At 65.4% G+C, this 27044-nt stretch overlaps 1 protein-coding gene across 2 annotated transcripts; it reads right to left on the reverse strand.

Annotated features, from left to right (window-relative positions):
• Window positions 1-1853: 1853 nt before the first annotated feature.
• On the reverse strand, window positions 1854-26102 carry JAK3 (Janus kinase 3). 2 transcript variants are annotated; one of them, XM_060182289.1, is made up of 25 exons: window positions 26029-26102; window positions 25766-25902; window positions 23795-23979; window positions 23580-23703; window positions 23331-23442; window positions 22713-22858; window positions 22152-22431; window positions 21285-21407; window positions 21034-21191; window positions 20731-20842; window positions 20313-20499; window positions 19966-20093; window positions 19719-19850; window positions 18857-18941; window positions 18609-18736; window positions 18260-18392; window positions 18017-18168; window positions 17767-17917; window positions 16168-16304; window positions 15687-15876; window positions 4924-5048; window positions 4674-4846; window positions 3957-4074; window positions 3384-3494; window positions 1854-2263 (listed from the first exon to the last, which is right to left on the reverse strand). In XM_060182289.1, the coding sequence occupies exons 3-25, from the start codon at window positions 23976-23978 to the stop codon at window positions 2156-2158; spliced, it is 3297 nt and encodes a 1098-aa protein (XP_060038272.1). In that variant the 5' UTR covers window position 23979; window positions 25766-25902; window positions 26029-26102; the 3' UTR covers window positions 1854-2155. The 2 variants fall into 2 exon arrangements, with proteins under 2 accessions (XP_060038272.1, XP_060038273.1); XM_060182290.1 differs by lacking the exon at window positions 26029-26102 and having other exon boundaries at window positions 25766-25938.
• Between the last annotated feature and the right edge of the window lie 942 nt (window positions 26103-27044).

Raw genomic sequence — 27044 nt, forward strand, 5'->3', positions numbered from 1 at the left:
TCTGACCCCCATATTCTCAGCCCCCAGCCCTCCTGGGACCCCCATATTCTCAGCCCCCCAGCCCTCCCGGGACCCCCATGTTCTCAGCCCCCAGCCCTCCCGGGACCCACAGGATCTCAACCCCCAGCCCTCCTGGGACCCCCAGGCTCTCAGCCCCCAGCACTCCTGGGACCCCCAGGCTCTCAGCCCCCAGCCCTCCCGGGACCCCCATATTCTCAGCCCCCCAGCCCTCCTGGGACCCCCAGGCTCTCAGCCCCCAGCCCTCCTGGGACCCCCCCCATGTTCTCAGCCCCCCAGCCCTCCTGGACCCCCAGGCTCTCAGCCCCCAGCCCTCCTGGGACCCCCATATTCTCAGCCCCAAGCCCTACTGGGACCCCCATATTCTCAGCCCCCAGCCCTCCTGGGACCCCCATATTCTCAGCCCCCCAGCCCTCCCGGGACCCCCATGTTCTCAGCCCCCAGCCCTCCCGGGACCCCCAGGATCTCAGCCCCCAGCCCTCCTGGGACCCCCAGGCTCTCAGCCCCCACCCCTCCTGGGACCCCCAGGCTCTCAGCCCCCAGCCCTCCTGGGACCCCCATATTCTCAGCCCCCCAGCCCTCCCGGGACCCCCATATTCTCAGCCCCCAGCCCCCCGGGACCCCCATGTTCTCAGCCCTCAGCCCTCCTGGGACCCCCAGGTTCTCAGCCCCCAGCCCCCCGGGACCCCCAGGCTCTCCGCCCCCCAGCCCTCCTGGGACCCCCAGGCTCTCAGCCCCCACCCCTCCTGGGACCCCCAGGCTCTCAGCCCCCAGCCCTCCTGGGACCCCCAGGCTCTCAGCCCCCAGCCCTCCTGGGACCCCCCCCATGTTCTCAGCCCCCCAGCCCTCCTGGACCCCCAGGCTCTCAGCCCCCACCACTCCTCTGACCCCCATATTCTCAGCCCCCAGCCCTCCTGGGACCCCCATATTCTCAGCCCCCCAGCCCTCCCGGGACCCCCATGTTCTCAGCCCCCAGCCCTCCCGGGACCCACAGGATCTCAACCCCCAGCCCTCCTGGGACCCCCAGGCTCTCAGCCCCCAGCACTCCTGGGACCCCCAGGCTCTCAGCCCCCAGCCCTCCCGGGACCCCCATATTCTCAGCCCCCCAGCCCTCCTGGGACCCCCAGGCTCTCAGCCCCCAGCCCTCCTGGGACCCCCATATTCTCAGCCCCCAAGCCCTCCCGGGACCCCCATATTCTCAGCCCCCAGCCCCCCGGGACCCCCATATTCTCAGCCCTCAGCCCTCCTGGGACCCCCAGGTTCTCAGCCCCCAGCCCTCCGGGACCCCTAGGCTCTCCGCCCCCCCACCCCTCCTGGGACCCCCAGGCTCTCAGCCCCCAGCCCTCCTGGGACCCCCAGGCTCTCAGCCCCCAGCCCTCCTGGGACCCCCAGGCTCTCAGCCCCCACCCCTACTGGGACCCCCAGGCTCTCAGCCCCCAGCCCTCCTGGGACCCCCAGGCTCTCAGCCCCCAGCCCTCCCGGGACCCCCATATTCTCAGCCCCCAGCCCTCCCGGGACCCCCATATTCTCAGCCCCCCAGCCCTCCTGGGACCCCCATATTCAGCCCCCAGCCCTCCTGGGACCCCCAGGCTCTCAGCCCCCACCCCTCCTGGGACCCCCCATGTTCTCAGCCCCGCAGCCCTCCTGGACCCCCAGGCTCTCAGCCCCCAGCCCTCCTGGGACCCCCATATTCTCAGCCCCCAGCCCTCCTTGGACCCCCATATTCTCAGCCCCCAGCCCTCCTTGGACCCCCAGGATCTCAGCCCCCAGCCCTCCTGGGACCCCCATGTTCTCCGCCCCCCAGGGCCCACAAGGACGCTCAGCCTGCCATCAGCCACATTTTCTTTCTCAGCCGTCTTTATTGACTTAAACACACACCCAGTGTCCCCTCCCTGCCCCCCTAAAGCCCCCAGACCCCAGAGTCGGCCGGGATTCTGAGGGGCGAACAGGAATTTCCGAAGCTGGGGGACAGGGTCCCCGAGAGGGCAGAACTGGGGGCACCCGCGTCTCCCAGGACCCCCCAAGTCAGGGCGGAAAGACATCGTGTTTGGGGGCACAGAGAGGCCCGAGGCCCCGTGCCCGGGGTGGGGGCTCCGGATGGAAGTGGGGTCCCTGGGTGGCGGGGAGCCCCCCGAGACTACTCCCGCCTCCCGCCCCACAGAGCGTCCAGCTGGGGGCCCAGGTCGCTGAAGGTCGGCCGGTCTTGGGCGCGGGGGGCCCAGCAGCGGGTCATGAGCTCGTGGACCTGGGGGGACACGGAGTCACGGGGGACGCCCCAAGGGCGTGCTGCACCCCCAGCCCAAGGCTCCCGGGTCCCCTCCCCTCCCGCTATTATTTCTTCACTTGGGGCGAGATTCTTGTTCATGTTAATCTCTGTCTGTTTCTTCATACTTGGCTGCCACGGTTTTCTCTGGGGCTCGGGCCTGCACAGCCCACTAACAGACCCCCCTTCAGAGAGACAGAGAGGGAGAGACAGAGGGGGAGAGAGACAGGGGAGAGGCAGAGAGGGAGAGAGAGGAGAGAGACAGAGAGAAGGAGATACAGGGATGGAGAGAGACAGACAGTGGAAGAGACACAGAGAGGAGGAGAGACAGAGAGGAAGAGAGAGACAGAGAGGGAGAGAGACAGAGAGAAGGAGATACAGGGATGGAGAGAGACAGACAGTGGAAGAGACAGAGAGAGGGGGAGAGACAGAGAGGAAGATAGAGACACAGGGAGAGACAGGGATGGAGAGAGACAGAGAGGGAGAGAGACAGAGAGAAGGAGATACAGGGATGGAGAGAGACAGACAGTGGAAGAGACAGAGAGAGGGGGAGAGACAGAGAGGAAGAGAGAGACACAGGGAGAGACAGGGATGGAGAGAGACAGAGAGGGAGAGAGACAGAGAGAAGAAGATACAGGGATGGAGAGAGACAGACAGTGGAAGAGACAGAGAGGGGGAGAGACAGAGAGGAAGATAGAGACAGAGAGGGGGAGAGACAGACACAGGGAGAGACAGGGAGGGAGAGGCGCAGCCCTGCTGGGAGGAGTTCCCCTGTGAAGTCTGGACTGGGATTCCAACCCAGGTCCCCACGAGCATATTCAACCAGGTGGGTCATCCATCTCTGGGTCCCTTTCATTCATGACTTTGTGGGGAGACAGAGACAGGGAGAGGAGAGACCCCTGCCCTGCCCCAGCCTCCACGGAGCTTCCCCGGTGGCTCCATGGCACCTCCACATGGCGCCCGGGCTGAGACCCCGGGCTTCCCGAGGGGGAGATGTGGGAGGAGTCCCCAGGACCGGGCCAAAGTCTCCGCCCGCCTCCCCAGGTGACTGTCCCTCTCCGGCCCCACTGCGGGGCGGGTAAACTGAGGCACGAGGTCCCACCTCGGCCGGGCAGGCGGGCGGCGCGGGGAGGCGGCGGCCCTCGGCCAGCAGCTCCTGGAGGCGGTAGAGCGCGGGGACGTCACGGTCACACCCCATCATCCGCAGGAACTCCTGGGGGGAAGGGACAGGAGGGCGGGGCTCGGTGGGCGGGGCCTGATGCGGGGCGGGCTCTGAGTGGTCTGGAGGGAGTGGGTGGGTGAAGGGTGGGCGGGGCCAAACGATGGGCGAGGCAAGGCATGGTAGTGGGCGTGGTCTTTGAGGAGAGGGTGGGGCGTGGCCTCAAAAAGGCTGTTCTGGGTGGAGACCAGCGGTGGGTGGGGCCTGAACGGGGCGGGGCACTGTAGTGGGCGTGGCCTTGGATGGGGCGGGTCTCCGTGGTGGGCTGTCTGGGTGGGCGGGGCCGGCGGCTGCCTGGGCGTGCCTTTTTCAGGGGCGGGGCCTGCGGGCCTTGGAGGAGGGCATGGGTCCCCTGGAGGACGGGGCCTGTCATCCTCTGGGGTGGCTCAGCCCCAGTTTGGGGAGGATCCACCACCAAGCCCAGTCCCTCCTAGTAGAGGGGTGTCAGGCACTCACGGCTGAGGGGCTGCAGCCCTTGTCCCCATAGGTGAACAGCTCGTACAAGACCACCCCGAAGCTCCACACATCGGACTGGCGAGAGAACACGTTGTCCGCCAGCGACTCAGGAGCGAACCTGGAGGGTGGCATAGAGGAGGCACTAGGAGCAGGGCCAGCTTAGAGGGGCAATGGTGGTGGGGCCTGTGCTAGGGGCGTGGAATGGTCTGGGCAGGGTTCGTGCTGGGGCGGGGTCTTGCGGGCGGGGTCTACACGGGCACGGTCTGCGTCGTGGGCGTGGCTCTGTGGGGGCGTGGTCTGGCTGGGGGCCTTAATGGTGGCTGTGGTCTGGGCGGGTCTGCGTTGGGGCGTGGTCTGGGCGGGGCCTGGCTGGGGGCGTGGTCTGTCTGGCCTGGGCGTGGTCTGGGTGGGGCCTGGCTGGGGGCGTGGTCTGCCTGGCCTGGCCGTGGCCTGGGCGGGGCCTGGCTGTGGGCGTGGTCTGCCTGGCCTGGGCGTGGTCTGGGCGGGGCCTGACTGGGGGCGTGGTCTGCCTGGCCTGGTCGTGGCCTGGGCGGGGCCTGGGCCTGGGCGGGGCCTGGGCGGGCTTGGCTGTGGGCGTGGTCTGCCTGGCCCGGGCAGAGTCTGGGCGGAGCCTGGCTGTGGGCGTGGTCTGGCTGGCCTGGGCGTGGTCTGGGCGGGGCCTGGGCGTGGGCGTGGTCGGTCTGGGCGAGCCCCCACCAGAAGATGGGGCTCTGGCCGGGCTCGCGGACCACGTAGTATTCCTTGTCGAGCGGCAGCAGCTTGGCGAGCCCGAAGTCCGCGATCTTCACGTGCGACTCGCTTTCCACCAGGATGTTGCGGGCCGCCAGGTCGCGGTGCACGCAGCGGCGGGAGCCCAGGTACTCCATGCCCTAGGAGGCGGGGGGCAGGGTGAGCCCGGGCCTCCCGGGGGCCCCCCACAAACGCGCCCCCAGCCCCCAGTCGCCACCTTGCAGATCTGCGAGGCGAACAGCAGCAGGCGGGCAGCGGGCAGGCGCGCGCGGTGGCGCCGCAGGAAGTCCCGGAGGCAGCCGCTGGGCAGGTACTCCATGACCAGGCGCAGGCTCTGCCGGCCTGGGGGCGGGGGTGGCTGGGGGCTCCGACCCTGCCCGGACGCGGGCCCCTCCCTCCTGGCCCCGTGGACTTTCCCCCAGAGACAAGTGGGGGGGGGCATGGCGATCTGTCACCCCCTGTCCCACTCTTCACCTGGGGTGGCTGCGTGGGTGACGGAGTGGTGGTCCGCTCAGTGCACCCCAGAAAGGAATCCCGGCTTAGTCACCCCGGGAGGGTAGGGATCTGGTTCAGGGCACCCTGGAGTTGGGGTCCAGCTTAGTGCACGCTGGACGGGGGTCGGGCTCTCTGCACCCAGGAGGGGTCTGCTCTCTGCACCCAGGAGGGGTCCCATCTCTGCACCCAGGAGGGGTCTGCTCTCTGCACCCAGGAGGGGTCTGCTCTCTGCACCCAGGAGGGGTCTGCTCTCTGCACCCAGGAGGGGGTCCCATCTCTGCACCCAGGAGGGGTCTGCTCTCTGCACCCAGGAGGGGGTCTGCTCTCTGCACCCAGGAGGGGTCTGCTCTCTGCACCCAGGAGGGGTCCCATCTCTGCACCCAGGAGGGGTCCTGCTCTCTGCACCCAGGAGGGGTCCCATCTCTGCACCCAGGAGGGGGTCTGCTCTCTGCACCCAGGAGGGGTCTGCTCTCTGCACCCAGGAGGGGTCTGCTCTCTGCACCCAGGAGGGGTCTGCTCTCTGCACCCAGGAGGGGGTCTGCTCTCTGCACCCAGGAGGGGTCCTGCTCTCTGCACCCAGGAGGGGTCTGCTCTCTGCACCCAGGAGGGGTCTGCTCTCTGCACCCAGGAGGGGTCTGCTCTCTGCACCCAGGAGGGGTCTGCTCTCTGCACCCAGGAGGGGTCTGCTCTCTGCACCCAGGAGGGGTCTGCTCTCTGCACCCAGGAGGGGTCTGCTCTCTGCACCCAGGAGGGGTCTGCTCTCTGCACCCAGGAGGGGTCTGCTCTCTGCACCCAGGAGGGGTCTGCTCTCTGCACCCAGGAGGGGTCCTGCTCTCTGCACCCAGGAGGGGTCCTGCTCTCTGCACCCAGGAGGGGTCCTGCTCTCTGCAGCCAGGAGGGGTCCTGCTCTCTGCACCCAGGAGGGGTCTGCTCTCTGCACCCAGGAGGGGTCTGCTCTCTGCACCCAGGAGGGGTCCCATCTCTGCACCCAGGAGGGGTCCTGCTCTCTGCACCCAGGAGGGGTCGGCTCTCTGCACCCAGGAGGGGTCTGCTCTCTGCACCCAGGAGGGGTCCTGCTCTCTGCACCCAGGAGGGGGTCTGCTCTCTGCACCCAGGAGGGGTCCTGCTCTCTGCACCCAGGAGGGGTCCTGCTCTCTGCACACAGGAGGGGTCTGCTCTCTGCACCCAGGAGGGGGTCTGGTCTCTGCACCAAGGAGGGGTCCCATCTCTGCACCCAGGAGGGGTCTGCTCTCTGCACCCAGGAGGGGTCCTGCTCTCTGCACCCAGGAGGGGTCCTGCTCTCTGCACCCAGGAGGGGGTCTGGTCTCTGCACCCAGGAGGGGTCTGCTCTCTGCACCCAGGAGGGGTCCTGCTCTCTGCACCCAGGAGGGGTCTGGTCTCTGCACCCAGGAGGGGGTCTGCTCTCTGCACCCAGGAGGGGGTCTGGTCTCTGCACCCAGGAGGGGTCTGCTCTCTGCACCCAGGAGGGGTCTGCTCTCTGCACCCAGGAGGGGTCTGCTCTCTGCACCCAGGAGGGGTCTGCTCTCTGCACCCAGGAGGGGTCCTGCTCTCTGCACCCAGGAGGGGTCCTGCTCTCTGCACCCAGGAGGGGTCTGCTCTCTGCACCCAGGAGGGGTCCTGCTCTCTGCACCCAGGAGGGGTCTGCTCTCTGCACCCAGGAGGGGGCCTGCTCTCTGCACCCAGGAGGGGTCTGCTCTCTGCACCCAGGAGGGGTCTGCTCTCTGCACCCAGGAGGGGTCTGCTCTCTGCACCCAGGAGGGGTCTGCTCTCTGCACCCAGGAGGGGTCTGCTCTCTGCACCCAGGAGGGGTCTGCTCTCTGCACCCAGGAGGGGTCCTGCTCTCTGCACCCAGGAGGGGTCCTGCTCTCTGCACCCAGGAGGGGTCCTGCTCTCTGCACCCAGGAGGGGTCCTGCTCTCTGCACCCAGGAGGGGTCCTGCTCTCTGCACCCAGGAGGGGTCCTGCTCTCTGCACCCAGGAGGGGTCCTGCTCTCTGCACCCAGGAGGGGTCTGCTCTCTGCACCCAGGAGGGGTCCTGCTCTCTGCACCCAGGAGGGGTCCTGCTCTCTGCACCCAGGAGGGGTCTGCTCTCTGCACCCAGGAGGGGTCCTGCTCTCTGCACCCAGGAGGGGTCTGGTCTCTGCACCCAGGAGGGGTCTTCTCTGCACCCAGGAGGGGTCCTGCTCTCTGCACCCAGGAGGGGTCTGCTCTCTGCACCCAGGAGGGGGTCTGGTCTCTGCACCCAGGAGGGATCTGCTCTCTGCACCCAGGAGGGGTCCTGCTCTCTGCACCCAGGAGGGGTCTGCTCTCTGCACCCAGGAGGGGTCCTGCTCTCTGCACCCAGGAGGGGTCTGCTCTCTGCACCCAGGAGGGGTCCTGCTCTCTGCACCCAGGAGGGGTCTGCTCTCTGCACCCAGGAGGGGTCTGCTCTCTGCACCCAGGAGGGGTCTGCTCTCTGCACCCAGGAGGGGTCTGCTCTCTGCACCCATGAGGGGTCCTGCTCTCTGCACCCAGGAGGGGTCTGCTCTCTGCACCCAGGAGGGGTCCTGCTCTCTGCACCCAGGAGGGGTCTGCTCTCTGCACCCAGGAGGGGTCTGCTCTCTGCACCCAGGAGGGGTCTGCTCTCTGCACCCATGAGGGGTCCTGCTCTCTGCACCCAGGAGGGGTCTGCTCTCTGCACGCAGGAGGGGTCCTGCTCTCTGCACCCAGGAGGGGGTCTGGTCTCTGCACCCAGGAGGGGTCTGCTCTCTGCACCCAGGAGGGGTCTGCTCTCTGCACCCAGGAGGGGTCTGCTCTCTGCACCCAGGAGGGGTCCTGCTCTCTGCACCCAGGAGGGGTCCCATCTCTGCACCCAGGAGGGGTCTGCTCTCTGCACCCAGGAGGGGTCCCATCTCTGCACCCAGGAGGGGTCCTGCTCTCTGCACCCAGGAGGGGTCTGGTCTCTGCACCCAGGAGGGGTCTGCTCTCTGCACCCAGGAGGGGTCCTGCTCTCTGCACCCAGGAGGGGTCTGCTCTCTGCACCCAGGAGGGGGTCCCATCTCTGCACCCAGGAGGGGTCCTGCTCTCTGCACCCAGGAAGGGTCCCATCTCTGCACCCAGGAGGGGTCTGGTCTCTGCACCCAGGAGGGGTCCCATCTCTGCACCCAGGTGGGGTCTGCTCTCTGCACCCAGGAGGGGTCTGCTCTCTCCACCCAGGAGGGGTCTGCTCTCTGCACCCAGGAGGGGTCCTGCTCTCTGCACCCAGGAGGGGTCCCATCTCTGCACCCTGGAGGGGTCCTGCTCTCTGCACCCAGGAGGGGTCCTGCTCTCTGCAGCCAGGAGGGGTCCTGCTCTCTGCACCCAGGAGGGGTCCTGCTCTCTGCACCCAGGAGGGGTCCCATCTCTGCACCCAGGAGGGGGTCTGCTCTCTGCACCCAGGAGGGGGTCTGGTCTCTGCACCCAGGAGGGGTCCTGCTCTCTGCACCCAGGAGGGGTCCCATCTCTGCACCCAGGAGGGGTCTGCTCTCTGCACCCAGGAGGGGTCCCATCTCTGCACCCAGGAGGGGTCCTGCTCTCTGCACCCAGGACGGTTCCTGCTCTCTGCACCCAGGAGGGGTCTGCTCTCTGCACCCAGGAGGGGTCTGCTCTCTGCACCCAGGAGGGGTCTGCTCTCTGCACCCAGGAGGGGTCTGCTCTCTGCACCCAGGAGGGGTCTGCTCTCTGCACCCAGGAGGGGGCCTGCTCTCTGCACCCAGGAGTGGTCTGCTCTCTGCACCCAGGAGGGGTCTGCTCTCTGCAGCCAGGAGGGGTCCTGCTCTCTGCACCCAGGAGGGGTCCCATCTCTGCACCCAGGAGGGGTCTGCTCTCTGCACCCAGGAGGGGTCTGCTCTCTGCAGCCAGGAGGGGTCCTGCTCTCTGCACCCAGGAGGGGTCCCATCTCTGCACCCAGGAGGGGTCTGCTCTCTGCACCCAGGAGGGGTCCTGCTCTCTGCACCCAGGAGGGGTCCCATCTCTGCACCCAGGAGGGGTCTGCTCTCTGCACCCAGGAGGGGTCTGCTCTCTGCACCCAGGAGGGGTCCCATCTCTGCACCCAGGAGGGGTCTGCTCTCTGCACCCAGGAGGGGTCCCATCTCTGCACCCAGGAGGGGTCTGCTCTCTGCACCCAGGAGGGGTCCCATCTCTGCACCCAGGAGGGGTCCTGCTCTCTGCACCCAGGAGGGGTCCCATCTCTGCACCCAGGAGGGGTCTGCTCTCTGCACCCAGGAGGGGTCCCATCTCTGCACCCAGGAGGGGTCCTGCTCTCTGCACCCAGGAGGGGTCTGGTCTCTGCACCCAGGAGGGGGTCTGGTCTCTGCACCCAGGAGGGGTCCTGCTCTCTGCACCCAGGAGGGGTCCTGCTCTCTGCACCCAGGAGGGGTCCTGCTCTCTGCACCCAGGTGGGGGTCTGGTCTCTGCACCCAGGAGGGGTCTGCTCTCTGCACCCAGGAGGGGTCCTGCTCTCTGCACCCAGGAGGGGTCTGGTCTCTCCACCCAGGAGGGGGTCTGGTCTCTGCACCCAGGAGGGGTCTGCTCTCTGCACCCAGGAGGGGTCCTGCTCTCTGCACCCAGGAGGGGTCTGCTCTCTGCACCCAGGAGGGGTCTGCTCTCTGCACCCAGGAGGGGTCCTGCTCTCTGCACCCAGGAGGGGTCTGCTCTCTGCACCCAGGAGGGGTCCTGCTCTCTGCACCCAGGAGGGGTCTGCTCTCTGCACCCAGGAGGGGTCCTGCTCTCTGCACCCAGGAGGGGGTCTGGTCTCTGCACCCAGGAGGGGGTCTGCTCTCTGCACCCAGGAGGGGGTCTGGTCTCTGCACCCAGGAGGGGTCTGCTCTCTGCACCCAGGAGGGGTCTGCTCTCTGCACCCAGGAGGGGTCTGCTCTCTGCACCCAGGAGGGGTCTGCTCTCTGCACCCAGGAGGGGTCTGCTCTCTGCACCCAGGAGGGGTCTGCTCTCTGCACCCAGGAGGGGTCCTGCTCTCTGCACCCAGGAGGGGTCTGCTCTCTGCACCCAGGAGGGGGTCTGCTCTCTGCACCCAGGAGGGGTCCTGCTCTCTGCACCCAGGAGGGGTCTGCTCTCTGCACCCAGGAGGGGGCCTGCTCTCTGCACCCAGGAGGGGTCTGCTCTCTGCACCCAGGAGGGGTCTGCTCTCTGCACCCAGGAGGGGTCTGCTCTCTGCACCCAGGAGGGGTCTGCTCTCTGCACCCAGGAGGGGTCTGCTCTCTGCACCCAGGAGGGGTCTGCTCTCTGCACCCAGGAGGGGTCCTGCTCTCTGCACCCAGGAGGGGTCCTGCTCTCTGCACCCAGGAGGGGTCCTGCTCTCTGCACCCAGGAGGGGTCCTGCTCTCTGCACCCAGGAGGGGTCCTGCTCTCTGCACCCAGGAGGGGTCCTGCTCTCTGCACCCAGGAGGGGTCCTGCTCTCTGCACCCAGGAGGGGTCCTGCTCTCTGCACCCAGGAGGGGTCTGCTCTCTGCACCCAGGAGGGGTCCTGCTCTCTGCACCCAGGAGGGGTCCTGCTCTCTGCACCCAGGAGGGGTCTGCTCTCTGCACCCAGGAGGGGTCTGGTCTCTGCACCCAGGAGCGGTCTTCTCTGCACCCAGGAGGGGTCTGCTCTCTGCACCCAGGAGGGGGTCTGCTCTCTGCACCCAGGAGGGGTCCCATCTCTGCACCCAGGAGGGGTCCTGCTCTCTGCACCCAGGAGGGGTCTGCTCTCTGCACCCAGGAGGGGTCTGCTCTCTGCACCCAGGAGGGGTCTGCTCTCTGCACCCAGGTGGGGGTCTGCTCTCTGCACCCAGGAGGGGTCCTGCTCTCTGCACCCAGGAGGGGTCTGCTCTCTGCACCCAGGAGGGGGTCTGGTCTCTGCACCCAGGAGGGATCTGCTCTCTGCACCCAGGAGGGGTCCTGCTCTCTGCACCCAGGAGGGGTCCTGCTCTCTGCACCCAGGAGGGGTCTGCTCTCTGCACCCAGGAGGGGGTCTGCTCTCTGCACCCAGGAGGAGGTCTGGTCTCTGCACCCAGGAGGGGTCTGCTCTCTGCACCCAGGAGGGGTCTGCTCTCTGCACCCAGGAGGGGTCCTGCTCTCTGCACCCAGGAGGGGTCCTGCTCTCTGCACCCAGGAGGGGTCTGCTCTCTGCACCCAGGAGGGGGTCTGCTCTCTGCACCCAGGAGGGGTCTGCTCTCTGCACCCAGGAGGGGTCTGCTCTCTGCACCCATGAGGGGTCCTGCTCTCTGCACCCAGGAGGGGGTCTGGTCTCTGCACCCAGGAGGGGTCTGCTCTCTGCACCCAGGAGGGGTCTGCTCTCTGCACCCAGGAGGGGTCTGGTCTCTGCACCCAGGAGGGGTCCCATCTCTGCACCCAGGTGGGGTCTGCTCTCTGCACCCAGGAGGGGTCTTCTCTCTGCACCCAGGAGGGGGTCCCATCTCTGCACCCAGGAGGGGTCTGCTCTCTGCACCCAGGAGGGGTCCTGCTCTCTGCACCCAGGAGGGGTCTGCTCTCTGCACCCAGGAGGGGTCCCATCTCTGCACCCAGGAGGGGTCTGCTCTCTGCACCCAGGAGGGGTCTGCTCTCTGCACCCAGGAGGGGGTCCCATCTCTGCACCCAGGAGGGGTCCTGCTCTCTGCACCCAGGAGGGGTCTGCTCTCTGCACCCAGGAGGGGTCTGCTCTCTGCACCCAGGAGGGGTCCTGCTCTCTGCACCCAGGAGGGGTCTGCTCTCTGCACCCAGGAGGGGTCCTGCTCTCTGCACCCAGGAGGGGTCTGCTCTCTGCACCCAGGAGGGGTCTAGTCTCTGCACCCAGGAGGGGTCCTGCTCTCTGCAGCCAGGAGGGGTCTGCTCTCTGCACCCAGGAGGGGTCTGCTCTCTGCACCCAGGAGGGGTCTGCTCTCTGCACCCAGGAGGGGTCCTGCTCTCTGCAGCCAGGAGGGGTCTGCTCTCTGCACCCAGGAGGGGTCTGCTCTCTGCACCCAGGAGGGGTCCTGCTCTCTGCAGCCAGGAGGGGTCTGCTCTCTGCACCCAGGAGGGGTCTGCTCTCTGCACCCAGGAGGGGGTCTGCTCTCTGCACCCAGGAGGGGTCTGCTCTCTGCACCCAGGAGGGGGCCTGCTCTCTGCACCCAGGAGGGGTCTGCTCTCTGCACCCAGGAGGGGTCTGCTCTCTGCACCCAGGAGGGGTCTGCTCTCTGCACCCAGGAGGGGTCTGCTCTCTGCACCCAGGAGGGGTCTGCTCTCTGCACCCAGGAGGGGTCTGCTCTCTGCACCCAGGAGGGGTCCTGCTCTCTGCACCCAGGAGGGGTCCTGCTCTCTGCACCCAGGAGGGGTCCTGCTCTCTGCACCCAGGAGGGGTCCTGCTCTCTGCACCCAGGAGGGGTCCTGCTCTCTGCACCCAGGAGGGGTCCTGCTCTCTGCACCCAGGAGGGGTCCTGCTCTCTGCACCCAGGAGGGGTCCTGCTCTCTGCACCCAGGAGGGGTCTGCTCTCTGCACCCAGGAGGGGTCCTGCTCTCTGCACCCAGGAGGGGTCCTGCTCTCTGCACCCAGGAGGGGTCTGCTCTCTGCACCCAGGAGGGGTCTGCTCTCTGCACCCAGGAGGGGTCTGGTCTCTGCACCCAGGAGGGGTCTTCTCTGCACCCAGGAGGGGTCTGCTCTCTGCACCCAGGAGGGGGTCTGCTCTCTGCACCCAGGAGGGGTCCCATCTCTGCACCCAGGAGGGGTCCTGCTCTCTGCACCCAGGAGGGGTCTGCTCTCTGCACCCAGGAGGGGTCTGCTCTCTGCACCCAGGAGGGGTCTGCTCTCTGCACCCAGGAGGGGGTCTGCTCTCTGCACCCAGGAGGGGTCCTGCTCTCTGCACCCAGGAGGGGTCTGCTCTCTGCACCCAGGAGGGGGTCTGCTCTCTGCACCCAGGAGGGATCTGCTCTCTGCACCCAGGAGGGGTCTGCTCTCTGCACCCAGGAGGGGTCCTGCTCTCTGCACCCAGGAGGGGTCCTGCTCTCTGCACCCAGGAGGGGTCTGCTCTCTGCACCCAGGAGGGGGTCTGGTCTCTGCACCCAGGAGGGGTCTGCTCTCTGCACCCATGAGGGGTCCTGCTCTCTGCACCCAGGAAGGGTCCTGCTCTCTGCACCCAGGAGGGGTCTGCTCTCTGCACCCAGGAGGGGGTCTGCTCTCTGCACCCAGGAGGAGGTCTGGTCTCTGCACCCAGGAGGGGTCTGCTCTCTGCACCCAGGTGGGGTCTGCTCTCTGCACCCAGGAGGGGTCCTGCTCTCTGCACCCAGGAGGGGTCCTGCTCTCTGCACCCAGGAGGGGTCTGCTCTCTGCACCCAGGAGGGGTCTGCTCTCTGCACCCAGGAGGGGTCCTGCTCTCTGCACCCAGGAGGGGTCCTGCTCTCTGCACCCAGGAGGGGTCTGCTCTCTGCACCCAGGAGGGGTCCCATCTCTGCACCCAGGAGGGGTCCTGCTCTCTGCACCCAGGAGGGGTCTGCTCTCTGCACCCAGGAGGGGTCTGCTCTCTGCACCCAGGAGGGGTCTGCTCTCTGCACCCATGAGGGGTCCTGCTCTCTGCACCCAGGAGGGGGTCTGGTCTCTGCACCCAGGAGGGGTCTGCTCTCTGCACCCAGGAGGGGTCTGCTCTCTGCACCCAGGAGGGGTCTGGTCTCTGCACCCAGGAGGGGTCCCATCTCTGCACCCAGGTGGGGTCTGCTCTCTGCACCCAGGAGGGGTCTTCTCTCTGCACCCAGGAGGGGGTCCCATCTCTGCACCCAGGAGGGGTCTGCTCTCTGCACCCAGGAGGGGTCCTGCTCTCTGCACCCAGGAGGGGTCTGCTCTCTGCACCCAGGAGGGGTCCCATCTCTGCACCCAGGAGGGGTCTGCTCTCTGCACCCAGGAGGGGTCCTGCTCTCTGCACCCAGGAGGGGGTCCCATCTCTGCACCCAGGAGGGGTCCTGCTCTCTGCAGCCAGGAGGGGTCGGGCTCTCTGCACCCAGGAGGGGTCTGCTCTCTGCACCCAGGAGGGGTCTGCTCTCTGCACCCAGGAGGGGTCCTGCTCTCTGCAGCCAGGAGGGGTCTGCTCTCTGCACCCAGGAGGGGTCCTGCTCTCTGCACCCAGGAGGGGTCCCATCTCTGCACCCTGGAGGGGTCCTGCTCTCTGCACCCAGGAGGGGTCCTGCTCTCTGCAGCCAGGAGGGGTCCTGCTCTCTGCACCCAGGAGGGGTCCTGCTCTCTGCACCCAGGAGGGGTCCCATCTCTGCACCCAGGAGGGGGTCTGCTCTCTGCACCCAGGAGGGGTCTGCTCTCTGCACCCAGGAGGGGTCCTGCTCTCTGCACCCAGGAGGGGTCTGGTCTCTGCACCCAGGAGGGATCTGCTCTCTGCACCCAGGAGGGGTCCTGCTCTCTGCACCCAGGAGGGGTCCTGCTCTCTGCACCCAGGAGGGGGTCTGCTCTCTGCACCCAGGAGGGGTCCTGCTCTCTGCACCCAGGAGGGGTCTGCTCTCTGCACCCAGGAGGGGTCTGCTCTCTGCACCCAGGAGGGGTCCCATCTCTGCACCCAGGAGGGGTCCTGCTCTCTGCACCCAGGAGGGGTCCCATCTCTGCACCCTGGAGGGGTCCTGCTCTCTGCACCCAGGAGGGGTCCCATCTCTGCACCCAGGAGGGGTCTGCTCTCTGCACCCAGGAGGGGTCTGCTCTCTGCACCCAGGAGGGGTCCCATCTCTGCACCCAGGAGGGGTCTGCTCTCTGCACCCAGGAGGGGTCCTGCTCTCTGCACCCAGGAGGGGTCCCATCTCTGCACCCAGGAGGGGTCTGCTCTCTGCACCCAGGAGGGGTCTGCTCTCTGCACCCAGGAGGGGTCTGCTCTCTGCACCCAGGAGGGGTCTGCTCTCTGCACCCAGGAGGGGTCCCATCTCTGCACCCAGGAGGGGTCTGCTCTCTGCACCCAGGAGGGGTCTGCTCTCTGCACCCTGGAGGGGTCCTGCTCTCTGCACCCAGGAGGGGTCCCATCTCTGCACCCAGGAGGGGTCTGCTCTCTGCACCCAGGAGGGGTCTGCTCTCTGCAGCCAGGAGGGGTCCTGCTCTCTGCACCCAGGAGGGGTCCCATCTCTGCACCCAGGAGGGGTCTGCTCTCTGCACCCAGGAGGGGTCCTGCTCTCTGCACCCAGGAGGGGTCCCATCTCTGCACCCAGGAGGGGTCTGCTCTCTGCACCCAGGAGGGGTCTGCTCTCTGCACCCAGGAGGGGTCTGCTCTCTGCACCCAGGAGGGGTCTGCTCTCTGCACCCAGGAGGGGTCTGCTCTCTGCACCCAGGAGGGGTCTGCTCTCTGCACCCAGGAGGGGTCCTGCTCTCTGCACCCAGGAGGGGTCCTGCTCTCTGCACCCAGGAGGGGGTCCCATCTCTGCACCCAGGAGGGGTCCTGCTCTCTGCAGCCAGGAGGGGTCGGGCTCTCTGCGTCCCGGGGTGGGGGTCCGGCTCACCAGGACCATAGCTGACCCCGCGGTACTTGACAATAAAGTCACAGTGCAAGGAGCTGAGCAGCTGGGCCTCACGCTGGAAGGCTCGTTGCTGCTCGGGGCTGCTCTGCTGCAGCTGCTTCACGGCCACCAGCGCGCCCGTGTTGTCACCCAGCGGGTCGTAGCGGCACAGCTCCACACTGCCGAAGTTACCCTGCAGGCCGGCGGGCGGGCGGAGAAGAGTGGTCCCGCAGGCCCAGGGCTGTCCCTGAGCTGTCCCCGGGGCCCAGGTGTGTCCCCAGACCTGTCCCCGAGCTGTCCCCGGGGCCCAGGTGTGTCCCCAGACCTGTCCCCGAGCTGTCCCCAGGGCCCAGGTGTGTCCCCATGCCTGTCTCCAGCTGTGTCCCGGGGCCCAGGTCTGCCTCCAGCTGTTTTCCCAAGCCCCAGGCACGTCCCCATGTCTGTCCCCAGGCACGTGTGTCCCCAGCCCCAGGCTGTCACTCACTGTGCCCAGCTGGGAGATGAACTTGAGATGACGCTCCTCAAACAGTGTGGGGTCCTGGCTGCCACACATCTGACCGCTCCACAGCCCATCCCGGGGGCCCAGGGTGCCGGGTGCCGGGTCCGAGAGCAGCTCATAATCTGGGGCGAATGCAGGGGTGGGTGCGATGTGACACCCTCCCCCCTCCTTCCATGACCATATCTCTGTGCTCATATTGGGGGGCTGGAAATACCCCAGGAAGCCACCCTTGAGAGGAAGTGGCTGGAAAGCAAGACCCACGGACAGGAGGTCCCGGGTTCAAGCCGTGGTGGTGCTCTAGGGCTCTTGCGTGCTCATTCTCTCTCTCTCTCTCTCTTGCTTTCATTCATAAATACATTTAAAGACATAAGGCTGGGGAGACAGCAGTGGTTCTGCAAAAAGACTCTCCTGCCCGAGGCTCTGAGGCCCCAGGTTCAATCCCCAGCACCACCAGCAGCCAGAGCTCAGGACTCTGGGGAGGAAAGAACACTTTTTCAAATTACATAAACAGACAGACAGGTAGATAGAAAGACAGATAGACAGACAGACAGATAGAGACATACAGATGGACAGACAGACAGACAGATATGTCTTTTTTCCCTTTTGTTGCCTTCATTTTTTATTGTCTTTGTAGTTATTATTGTTGTTATTGATTTTGTCATTGTTGGATAGGACAGAGAGAAATGGAGAGAGGAGGGGAAGACAGAGAGGAGGAGAGAGACAGACACCTGCAGACCTGCTTCACCGCCTGGGAAGCGACTCCCCTGCAGGTGGGGAGCCGGGGGCTCGAACCGGGATCCTCACGCCGGTCCTTGTGCTTTGTGCCACCTGCACTTAGCCCGCTGCGCCCCCGCCCGACTCCCGCTAGATATGTCTTCATCACTTCTGGGGCTTCACTGCTCCAGGGAGGTTGTTTTCAGGTTGACATAGAGTGGTTGAGACACAGGCGGAAGCGGGAGAGAGAGACACCACGGCCCTTAAGTTGCCTCAAGGCGGGAGTCGGGCGGTGGCGCAGCGGGTTAAGCGCACGTGGTGCAAAGCGCAAGGACTGGCCTAAGGATCCCGGTTCGAGCCCCCGGCTCCCCACCTGCAGGGGAGTCGCTTCCCAGGCGGTGAAGCAGGTCTGCAGGTGTCTGTCTGTCTCTCCCCCTCTCTGTCTTACCCTACTCCATTTCTTCTCACTGTCCTATCCAACAACAACATCAATAGCCACAACAATGTTAACAACAAGGGCAACAAAAAGGGGAAATAAATATTTTTTTTTTAAAAAAAAAGTTGCCTCAAGGCCCTGGGGGCCGGGTGCGAACCTGGGCTGTGCACATGGAGGAGCAACGTGCTGTCCAGGGGAAGCATTTCACCCGCCTTGCTGCCATGATGATTGTTGCCGCCTCCAGCGTGATCACTGGGGCTTGGCACCGGCACTAGGAATCCACCATCCCAGCCATTTTCCCCTTTTACATACTTTTCTTTCTGTTTTATTGGATAGAGACAGAGAGACACTGAGAGAGAAGGGGGAGAGAGAGACCTGCAGCCCTTCTCCACCACTCGTGAAGCTTCCCCCCTGCAGGTAGGGAGGGGGCCCACCTGAGGTGATGAGGCTATTGAGGTCTCGAAGCACAGCGCGGAAGGAGGGCCTGAGGCTGGGCTGGTAGGCCATGCACTGCCGGATGAGCAAGGCCAGCTCTGTCCACTTGGGGGCAGGCAGCTGCTGGTGAGTCTCATAGAACTGCAGCTTCTGTGAACAAGCGGGGCGTCACCATCAGACAGCCCACCGGGATTGCCCCGACCTCCTGCCCACGGCCCCACCACCACCACCACCACCACCGGCTCTGACCTGTGTGGGGTCCAGGGCACTGAGGGGCATGGGGACGCCACTGAAGACCTCCCACACGGTCGCCCCGAAGCCCCACTTGTCCGCTTCCAGGCCCAGGGTCCGAGCTTCCTGGAGGCACTCGGGGGCCACCCAGGGAATCCTGTCAGTGAGCACTGGGGCAGCCAGGATGGAGAGGGGTGGGTCAGGGGCCAGCCGCCGGGCCCCACAGTCCCCCCGGCCCCACCCCAGGGCCCCCCAGCTTACTGTCCAGACTGAGCACGGCAGGGCTGACCCCCGGGTCACTCAGCTTGATGAAGGGAGGGCTGCCGTCGCCCCCCTCGCGAGCCAGGAGCACCTTGCGGGCCGACACGTTGCCGTGGGGCAGGCCTTTGTCCTCCTGAGGGGCGGGCACCCACGGGCCCATGAACGGCTGGGCTGGCCGCTGGACCCGACCCGCCCGCCAAAGCCCTTGGGCACCGCCACTCGCTCCCGCTCCGGTCCCGCTCTTGCCCCCCAGCCCCAGCCCGGCACACACTCTGTGCCCTCAGCCCCATGGCCCTTCCCGAACTCCTGCACGCCCCGCAGAGCCCGCCCCGTAGTGCCCCGCACCCACCAGGTAGTTGAGGGCGTAGGCCAGCTGCTTGACCACCTGCAGCTTCCAGCTGGCCGCCACCAGGGGGCCGCACTTGCGCAGGTAGGTGTCCAGGGCGCCCAAGCGCACAAACTCCTGGACCATGATGCCTGGCGTGCATGGGGACGGGGCAAGCTCAGAGAGGCGGGGGGGCGGGGGGCAGGGGGACGGCCCCAGGGTGCGGGGGCCGGGCCGGGCCGGGGAGCAGGGTGGGGCGCCGGGTGACTCACTGTCCCCTGCCATGCAGACGCCGTGGAGCAGCACGAGGTGTGGGAAAGACACCTGGCTCATCAGACTGGCGGCTTCCAGGAACGACTTGGGGGATGGGGCAGGGCATCAGGCATGGGCTCCCCCCCCAGACGGAAGACCCCCCCAACCTGGCCCCAGGACAAGACCTGCCCCTCCTCCCCTGGTCTGGAGTCCCACTGCTCCTAGATCAAGCCATAACTGAAGGTGGCCGATCCTAAGACTCCCCCGCTCATGCACACAGGCCCTCCCCAGTGATAGGGGTGGGAGATTTGGGGGCCTGGAATGCCCCCGACTCTTCTGTATGGGCGAGGCCAAGGAGCAAAGGGTAGACACGTGGGTGGGAGGCACAGGCTAGTGGCTGGGGGAGATGGGTGGGTGGTGTCAGCAAAAGGGGCATGGCTCTGGAGGGGCTGGCCAATGAGAGCAGGGTATGGCTCTAGAGGGGTGGGGCAAGAAGGCGGCGGTGGTTTGTGGGCGTGGCCTGGGCAGGCCAATGAAGAAGGGAAGTGCGAGGGCGAGTGTCCAGAGGAGCCTATAAGAGGCGTGGTGGGCGTGGCTCTGGAGGAAGAGGCTGGCCTGTGGGAGAAGAGCCAGGAAGGGCGAGGGTCCAGGGGAGGGACCCGTGGTGGGCGGGGCTCTGGAGGGGAAGAGCCAATCATCGCAGGTGTGGTGGGCGGGGCTATTATGGGGCGGGTCCTAGGGGGTCAGAGCTCTTGAGTGGCAGCTGGTGGGAGCTTCTGGGTTTGAGAAGGCCTCCCTCTGGCCTCAGGTCTCCCCACCTGCCGTTCCCCCAGGCATCTGCCCCCCATCCTGGAGCCCCCTGGACCCCGCGGGTCCCCCCACCTCCATGCAGTGCTTGTGCTTGGCATTCATAACCTTGAAGAGCACCTCCGTTTCCCGGGGCTCCCCGTCCACAGCCTCGTGCCGGCAGCCCCGGTAGATCTTGGTGAAGGAGCCGTGGCCCAGGTTCTCATGCTGCAGACCCCAGGGCAACAGGAGACGTTAGTCACCACGGCACCTGCCGCAGGAATGGGCCTGGGGCCGACTTCACAGCTGGGGTGGATCGCAGCTGCCCCCGCGCCCCCCTTACCCACTCCAGGCTCTCCGCCGGGATCTTGTGGAAGGTCATCTGGCTGAGGGGGCACTGGGCCTGGGGGAAGACCGGGGCGGACGCGGGCGGACCGCAGTCTCTCCGCACCACGATCAGGTTGGATTTCTCTAGGGGTGAAGGGCAGAGGTCAGAGGGCCTGGCTGCCTCCCCACCCAGAGGTGCTCGGACACCCGTGAGCACTCGGCAGGTCCCCAGAGTGACTGCTAGCGACTGAGTGCCTGGATCCAGCCGCACCTGCAGCCTGGTCGCTGCCCCACACGCCAGGAACTCACGGTTCTCTCCACCTGACACCCAAGAGCTGGGCCAGGCAGGTCAGAGGGGGTCACCTTTGGGCCTGGGGGCACAGCAGGAGGTGAGGCTCAGCGCCACGTCATCCACTCGCAGCCCTCCGTTCCAGCAGGCTCCCAGGAGCGCGCGCAGGCTGCTGTGGGGGCGGCCGAGGCCAGCCAGGGAGAAGGTCCCTGCGGGGTCACGCCGGATCAGACAGCCCTTGTAGTCGGGGCCCAGGGGTGTCTGGGGGGGGGGGGAGGGTTGGGAGGAAACAGTCAGTCCTTGAATGGGGTCTCTCCACCCCCTCACTCCCCTTCTTTCCTGAGCAAGAGCTGACTCATCTGTGTTTCATTGGGTAGAGACAGAGAGAGACAGTGAGGGAGAAGGTGCTAAGATGCCTCCTCCAGGAAGCCCACCCTGCCTCCCTGGCTCTAGAGGAGAGGGAGAGGGAGAGGGGAGAGAGGGCCCTCCTACCTGAACGCAGACGGTGAGGAGGAAGCTGTCAAAGTCCTGGGGGCTTCTGCGGAGCACATAGGAGCCCGGGATGGACCCCTGGGTCTTGAGTTTGTTGATGGCAAATTCCAGGCTGTGGTGAGAAGTCAAGAACTCACGGACAGAGACAGGGAGATGGCGTCCCAGCGCCTGAGTCCCACCCTGCCCCCCCCCAGGAGCATTCTCTTTCTGAGCTTGGGGGTGTCTCTGCAGGGCTGTCGCAGCCAACCCCCACCCCAGAAGTGTCCCCTGAGTCCCCCGGGGGGACTGGGGTACAGGCCTCACGTGATGGGGCCGTGGCACTGCTCCGCAGTCTCCTCCAGCAGCCGTGGCGGCGCCGCCTCCTTGCAGAAGAAGTGGCGGGAGTCGGTGGTCAGCCGGAAGTAGCCGTCGACGAGGGCCAGGAAGGACAGGGCCTCGGGCAGCCCCGGGAACTCGGCCTCCTGCAGGGGGGAGACCCCAATCAGTGCCCAGGACCCCACCCTGCCCCCCTCCCGATGAGCGGAGGACCCTCCCCTCCCGGGATGCGAGCCCACCAGGATCTGGCCGTCCGTCCTGGTGACAGTGACCAGGCGGCGCTCCTGGATGGGGCCGGAGCACGGGGCCTGCTTCACGGTGATGTCCACGACTTCCGGAAAGTCACAGAAGGGCTGGAAGGCCTGCGGGGCGGGGGGCAAGGGGCACCCCCTCTGAGCGCTCAGGCATCCTGGATCCCCCAAAGTCCACCCCGCCCAATATGCTCCCAGCTCCCCCCAGTGTCCAGTGGGGAGAGACTACTCCCCTAATCTGCCAGGTAGGGCCCCCCCCCCGCGCTACCACTGATCATCCCACCCTGTCACTCCCTAGCTCCACCTTCCAGAGCCCTCCCCCACCACTCCTCTTTCCTTGTTTCTGCCAGAGGTGGAGAGACAGAGAGAAGGAGAGACGCTCCTCTGGGTGAGTCAGCCCACGCGCCCCCCCACCCCATTATCTCATGTTCTCTATTATGAGGCAGAGAAGCCAGAACCCTGCTCAGCTCTGCTGTCAACTGGTGCAGAAGACCCCGCCCACACCAGACCTCGCCCACTTATCTGGCTCCTCCCCGACTCTCCTGGCTCCTCCCCGACTCTCCTGGCTCCGCCCCGACCACGCCCACTGCCGGCGCTCCACTCGGTTGCTCCGCCTACTATGGTGGCCCCTCCCTTCCTGTAGCCACGCCCCCTCCCATAGCTGGGCCCATGCCCTGGCCCACCCGCTCCTCTTGCTCTCTGGCCCCGCCCCCACAGGCCAACCCTCTAACCACGCCCCTCTCCCAGTCCCACCTTCTGGCTCCGCCCCTCTCAACCCAGTCCAAGTCCTGCTTCACCCACTGCCATGGCCCCGCCCACCATTCCTTCTGGCCCTGCCCCAGCCCCACCCCTCACCTCCGGGTCTCCAGGGCTCCAGGCCACCCCGCTGAGCGCTGCCACCCGCAGCAGCCCCTTCTCCGGCCGGCCAGGCAGGCCAACGGGGAAGGTCTCTGCGTCCACGGGACACAGGCGCTGCAGGTCCATGACAAACTTGGCCATGAGAGCCGGCGCCTCCGCCTGGCAGCCCACCACCTTGTGCAGCGCCCGCTCCACCGTCCTGCGGATACGCCGGCGGGTGACGAAGCTCAGGCCTTGGATCAGCTCCCGCAGCGACGGAGGCAGACAGTCCTTGTAGCTGGGGACGCAGGGACAGGGATGGGGACGTGAGGACAGAGACACAGGGACACAGGGATTGGATGGGGACACAGGGATTGGATGGGGACACAGGGACACAGGGATGGAGACATGCGGACACAGACAGAATGGTGTCAGGGACAGACAGGCCTGGTAGCTGGGGAAGCCAGGCTTTTTGCTGTTGAGGACAGGGAATAGAAAGGTACCTACTGTGTGGAGGAGGGTCAGCAGGGACAGACAGGACGCAGCACCCCGCAGCCACCGCCGCCGGGAAGCCCTCACCTGATGGTCCTCAGAAGCTCCGCCGGCCGCAGCCCACGCTCCCGGGCCAGGCACGCCAGGTCCAGCACCGCCAGGCTCAGGCACTCGCCCTGCTCCTTGAGGCTCAGCCCCATGGCCAGGTGGCCACTCACCAGGTCACTGCGAAGCTGGGGCCAGACAGTGAGCTCCGCCCATGACGTGACCACGCCCACACTGAGGCCCCGCCCCTCCAGAGGACCTGCCCACAGTGAAGACCCACCTCCGGGGAAGACAGAGGCCTCTCCCCAAACCTGAGGGTCCACCCTCCCAGGATCCCAGCCCTGCCCCCTAGCCCCGCCACAAACAGAGGCTCCTCCCCTCTACAGGCCCCGCCCCCAAACCGGGCCCTGCTACTGTTAAGGCCCCTCCCAGAACACGCCCCTGCTCTGTGACCCCGCCCCCCAGACACGCCCCATTCTGTTGTCACGCCCCATTCGGTGACCCCACCCCAGACACGCCTCACTCTGTGGCCCCTCCCCAGACACGCCCATTCCGTGACCACGCCCCAGACACGCCCCACTATGTGGCCACGCCCCCAGATACGCCCATTCTGTGGCCCCGCCCCTCCCGGGCACGCCCCCTCCCTGAGACCCCGCCCACCTGCGCGAAGAGATGGCGGAGCACCGGCAGGTCCAGGAAGGCCCCGGTGGCCGCCGTGCGCAGCCCGAAGCGGTGACAGCGGTCCAGCCCAAACCAGTTGGGGAAATAGAAGCTGAGGGGGACAGGGGGGACCCAGGAGTGAGACCCTGGAGGTGCCCACACGCTCTGGCCTCAGCTCCCCCCAGAGACCCTGCAGGGAGGGGACAGAGGGACAGAGAAGGGACAGGGGAGGAGGGTCCCGGGTCCTACCGCAGCCGGTAGAGCAGGACCTGGGTGGCCCCGTCCTCCACGGAGAAGACGTGGCTGGGGGGGAACCAGCAGGACAGGTCCTCGGTGGCCAGAGCGAAGAGGAGGTGGTACACCGGCAGGATGCCTGTGGGCAGAGGCACCCGCGTCCGCCGCGCTCGCCCCCGGAGCCCCGACTCCCGCCCTGCGCGTCTCCCTGCGGCCCGGGGTGCCCTCACCGCTGGCCTTGGCCGCCCGCACACACAGCTCTTCGGCCGAGAAGGCCCCGAAGGAGAATGCCAGCCGCTGGGGGGGCCCGGGGCCGCGGGGGGGCAGGAGCACGTGCAGGGCGCCGGCCTCGGTGGACGAGAGGCTGCAGGTGCGCTGGGGGATCAGGGGCGTCTCCTCGCTGGGGGGCGCCATGCTGCGGGCAGAGGGGCAGGTCAGCGGGCAGGCTCCTGCCCCCAGCGAGCTCCTACTCACCCCGCAAAGCCCAGCTCCCGCTGCCCCCCAGACGCCCGGCCGGCCGCCCGGCCATTGGGGGGCTGGAGCGTGTGCGCTGTGTGAGCCGGGGGTCTCTGCACCCGTCCTGGGCAGGAGACCCTCCCGGGGGGCCCAGGGGACACCCCCTCTCCCCAGCCGTGACAGCCGCTGAGCCCCAGAACTCTGGGTGTATTTCTGTCTCCCTGCGTCCCTTCATCCATTCGTGTCCCCGCCTTTGGCGTTGAGTCTCTGTCTTTTTCTTTCTTTCTTTTTTTTTTAAATAAATGTTTTTAATTTACTTTTAATGAAAAAGAGATCCACAGAGAGAAAGCCCAGAGCCCTGCTGAGCTCTGGCTAATGGTGGTGCTGGGGACTGAACCTGGGACCGCAGAGCCCCGGGCAGGAGGGTTTCTGTGCAGAACCGCTGTGTTGTGGCCCAGCCCACTGTCTCTTTCTGTGTTTCTGTGCCTCTGTCTCCATCCCTGTTTCTCTACATCTGTGTCTCTTTTTCAAAAAACATTTTTTTAAATTTCTTTATTGGGGAATTAATGTTTTACATTCAACAGTCAATACAGTAGTTTGTACATGCATCACATTCCCCAGTTTCCCATAGAACAAGACAACCCCCACTAGGTCCTCTGTCATCCTTCTTGGACCTGTATCTTTTTTTTTTTTTTTTTAATCAGAGCACTATTCAGCTCTGCCTTATGGTGGTGCAGGGGATTGAACCTGGAACTTTGGAGCCTCAGGCATGAGCGACTCTTTGCATAACCATTATGCTATCTACCCCTAACTGCAATTTATATTTATTGATTAATTTATTTATGATTGCATAGAGACAGAGAGACATTAAGAGGGGAGGGAATGAGACAGAGAGACACCTGCAGCCCTGCTTCACTACTCTTGAATCTTCTCCCCTGCAGATGGGGACCAGGGGCTTGAACCCTGGTCCTTGCATGTGTGTTCTACCAGGCGCATGACTGGCTGACCCCTTCCCCGTTTGTTTTTCTTTCTTTCTCTCTTTGTTTCTTTGTTTCTGTGTCTCACCCACCCTGGGCAGGGGGCCATCCTCTGTGGGTGACCAAGCAGCCTTCCTGGAACAAGTTCTTGGTCACAGATGGGAGGCTCACCCAGCTCTTGCCCTCACCAAAGTCCTCCTCAGCCCTCAAAACCCCTGGCTCCTGCAAAACTTATAAACACATGAATGAATGAATAAATAATAAATGTATCACAGCTAGGAAGGGACTCGGCCAGAGCGCCCAGAGGCCCCAGGATGGTCTTCTGCCAGAGCTGGAAGGACTCCTCTCGCCCTCTCTCTCTGTTTGCCTCTGTCTCTCTGTCTCTCTCTTTTTCCCCCCAGAGCCCTGCTGAGCTCTGGCTGATGGTGGTGCTAGGGATTGAACCCAGGGCCTCGGAGCCTCAGGCAGAAGAGTCTGTTTGCAGAAGCATGATGCTATCTACCCCCCTCTGCCACCGCCCAGCTCTCTCTCATAACAATAACCTATTTTAATGATCCTGTAGATACAGAAAAACACAGAGAGAGCCTCTGTCTCTCATCCTGGGGCAGGCCCCCCAGGCCGGGTGTGGGGTCCGTGTCCCCTGAGTCTGATGGAGGCCCAAGAAGGCAGTGTCCTCAGCCCACATCCACACACCACCCACCGGGGCCGGGGCGCCCTGAGACCCCCCGCCCCCCACACCCCCAGCCCCCTACGGACCCCGGCCCCTACCTGCCGGCAACAGAGCTGGCGCAGGAGGAAAGCCCCGGTCTTCCTGTGTGGCCTCCACTTCCTGAGTGGCTGCCAGTTACGGAAAGTCACAGCCTGGGCCGGTCGGGGAGGGGCAAGGCTGCCGGAAGCTTCTTTGCCTGGGTGGGGGGCAGCCCCTCCTTCAACGACCTCATGGCTCCCAGGCCAGAGAAGGCAGTGGGCACACCTTATAGTGTGAGGCCCCAGGTTCGAGCCCTAGCACCCCATGGGAGGGACTAGGGCACCTGAGGAGGCTCTGGTGCCGTGCTGTCTCTTGCTCTCCCTTCCCGTCTCTGTCTCTCTGGATGGAAAAGCAGCCTGGGAGCGATGGGATCTGGTAACAACAAAAGAAACAGATTTGTTTCATGAGAGAGAGAGAGAGATAGGGAGCAGCAGACCTTCCCCGGGCACATGTGAGGCTGAGAATTGAACCCGAGACCTCAGAGCCTAGGGTGGGAAATTATTATTATTATTTATGAAGTGGAAGTAGGTACAAGGCCATAGGATAAGAGGGGTGCAACCCCACACAATTCCCACCACCAGAACTCCGTATCCCACCCCCTCCCCTGACAGCTTTCCCATTCTCTATCCCTCTGGGAGTGTGGACCCAGGGTCACTGTGGGATGCAGAAGGTGGGAGGTCTGGCATCTGTCATTGCTTCCCCGCTGAGCACGGGCGTTGACAGGTGGATCCACACTCCCAGCCTGTCTCTCTCTTTCCCCAGTGATAACCCTGAAGGCAAAAGGGAAAAAAGTCGAGTGACAGATCAGATGTGTGCATGCACGACTCACGGGATTAGTGGATGGACGGATGGACGGAAGGACTCATTCTTTCTCCCTCCCTCTCTCATTTTCCGGGTCCTCTTTCCACCGGCCTGCTCCTTGCTCTGGGGAATCAGCCTGGGGGGCGAGCTGAGCCCCCAACCCGGCAAACCCCGGTCTCTGCTGCCACCTGGTGGACACGTGCGGAAGTGCAGCCCAGACAGGCCGAGGTCCCAGACTTCAGCCCCTTAGTTATAGATCCGCCTTCCCTCACTCACTCATTCATTCACTCATTCACTCATTAATTCACTCAGTCAGTCAGTCACTCATTCATTCATTCACTCACTCATTCACTCATTCACTCACTCACTCATTCAGTCATTCATTCACTCACTCACTCATTCATTCACTCATTCACTCACTCATTCATTCACTCACTCATTCACTCACTCACTCATTCATTCACTCACTCATTCATGCAGTCCTGTGGCATCAAGGCC

Source organism: Erinaceus europaeus, chromosome 23 (assembly GCF_950295315.1).
Source record: "Erinaceus europaeus chromosome 23, mEriEur2.1, whole genome shotgun sequence".
NCBI lineage: Eukaryota > Metazoa > Chordata > Mammalia > Eulipotyphla > Erinaceidae > Erinaceus > Erinaceus europaeus.

What these genes read in the sequence shown, in the direction of transcription:
- JAK3 (XM_060182289.1), bottom strand. Translation starts at nt 23,978, where the DNA reads ATGGCGCCCCCCAGCGAGGAGACGCCCCTGATCCCCCAGCGCACCTGC. An exon ending in CAATAGCCTCATCACCTCAG is followed by an intron (nt 16,305 to 17,766) that starts GTGGGCCCCCTC and finishes CATTCGCCCCAG; the next exon opens with ATTATGAGCTGCTCTCGGAC. An exon ending in CGCCCGCCTGCCCGGCCGAG is followed by an intron (nt 2,264 to 3,383) that starts GTGGGACCTCGT and finishes GTGTCCCCCCAG; the next exon opens with GTCCACGAGCTCATGACCCG.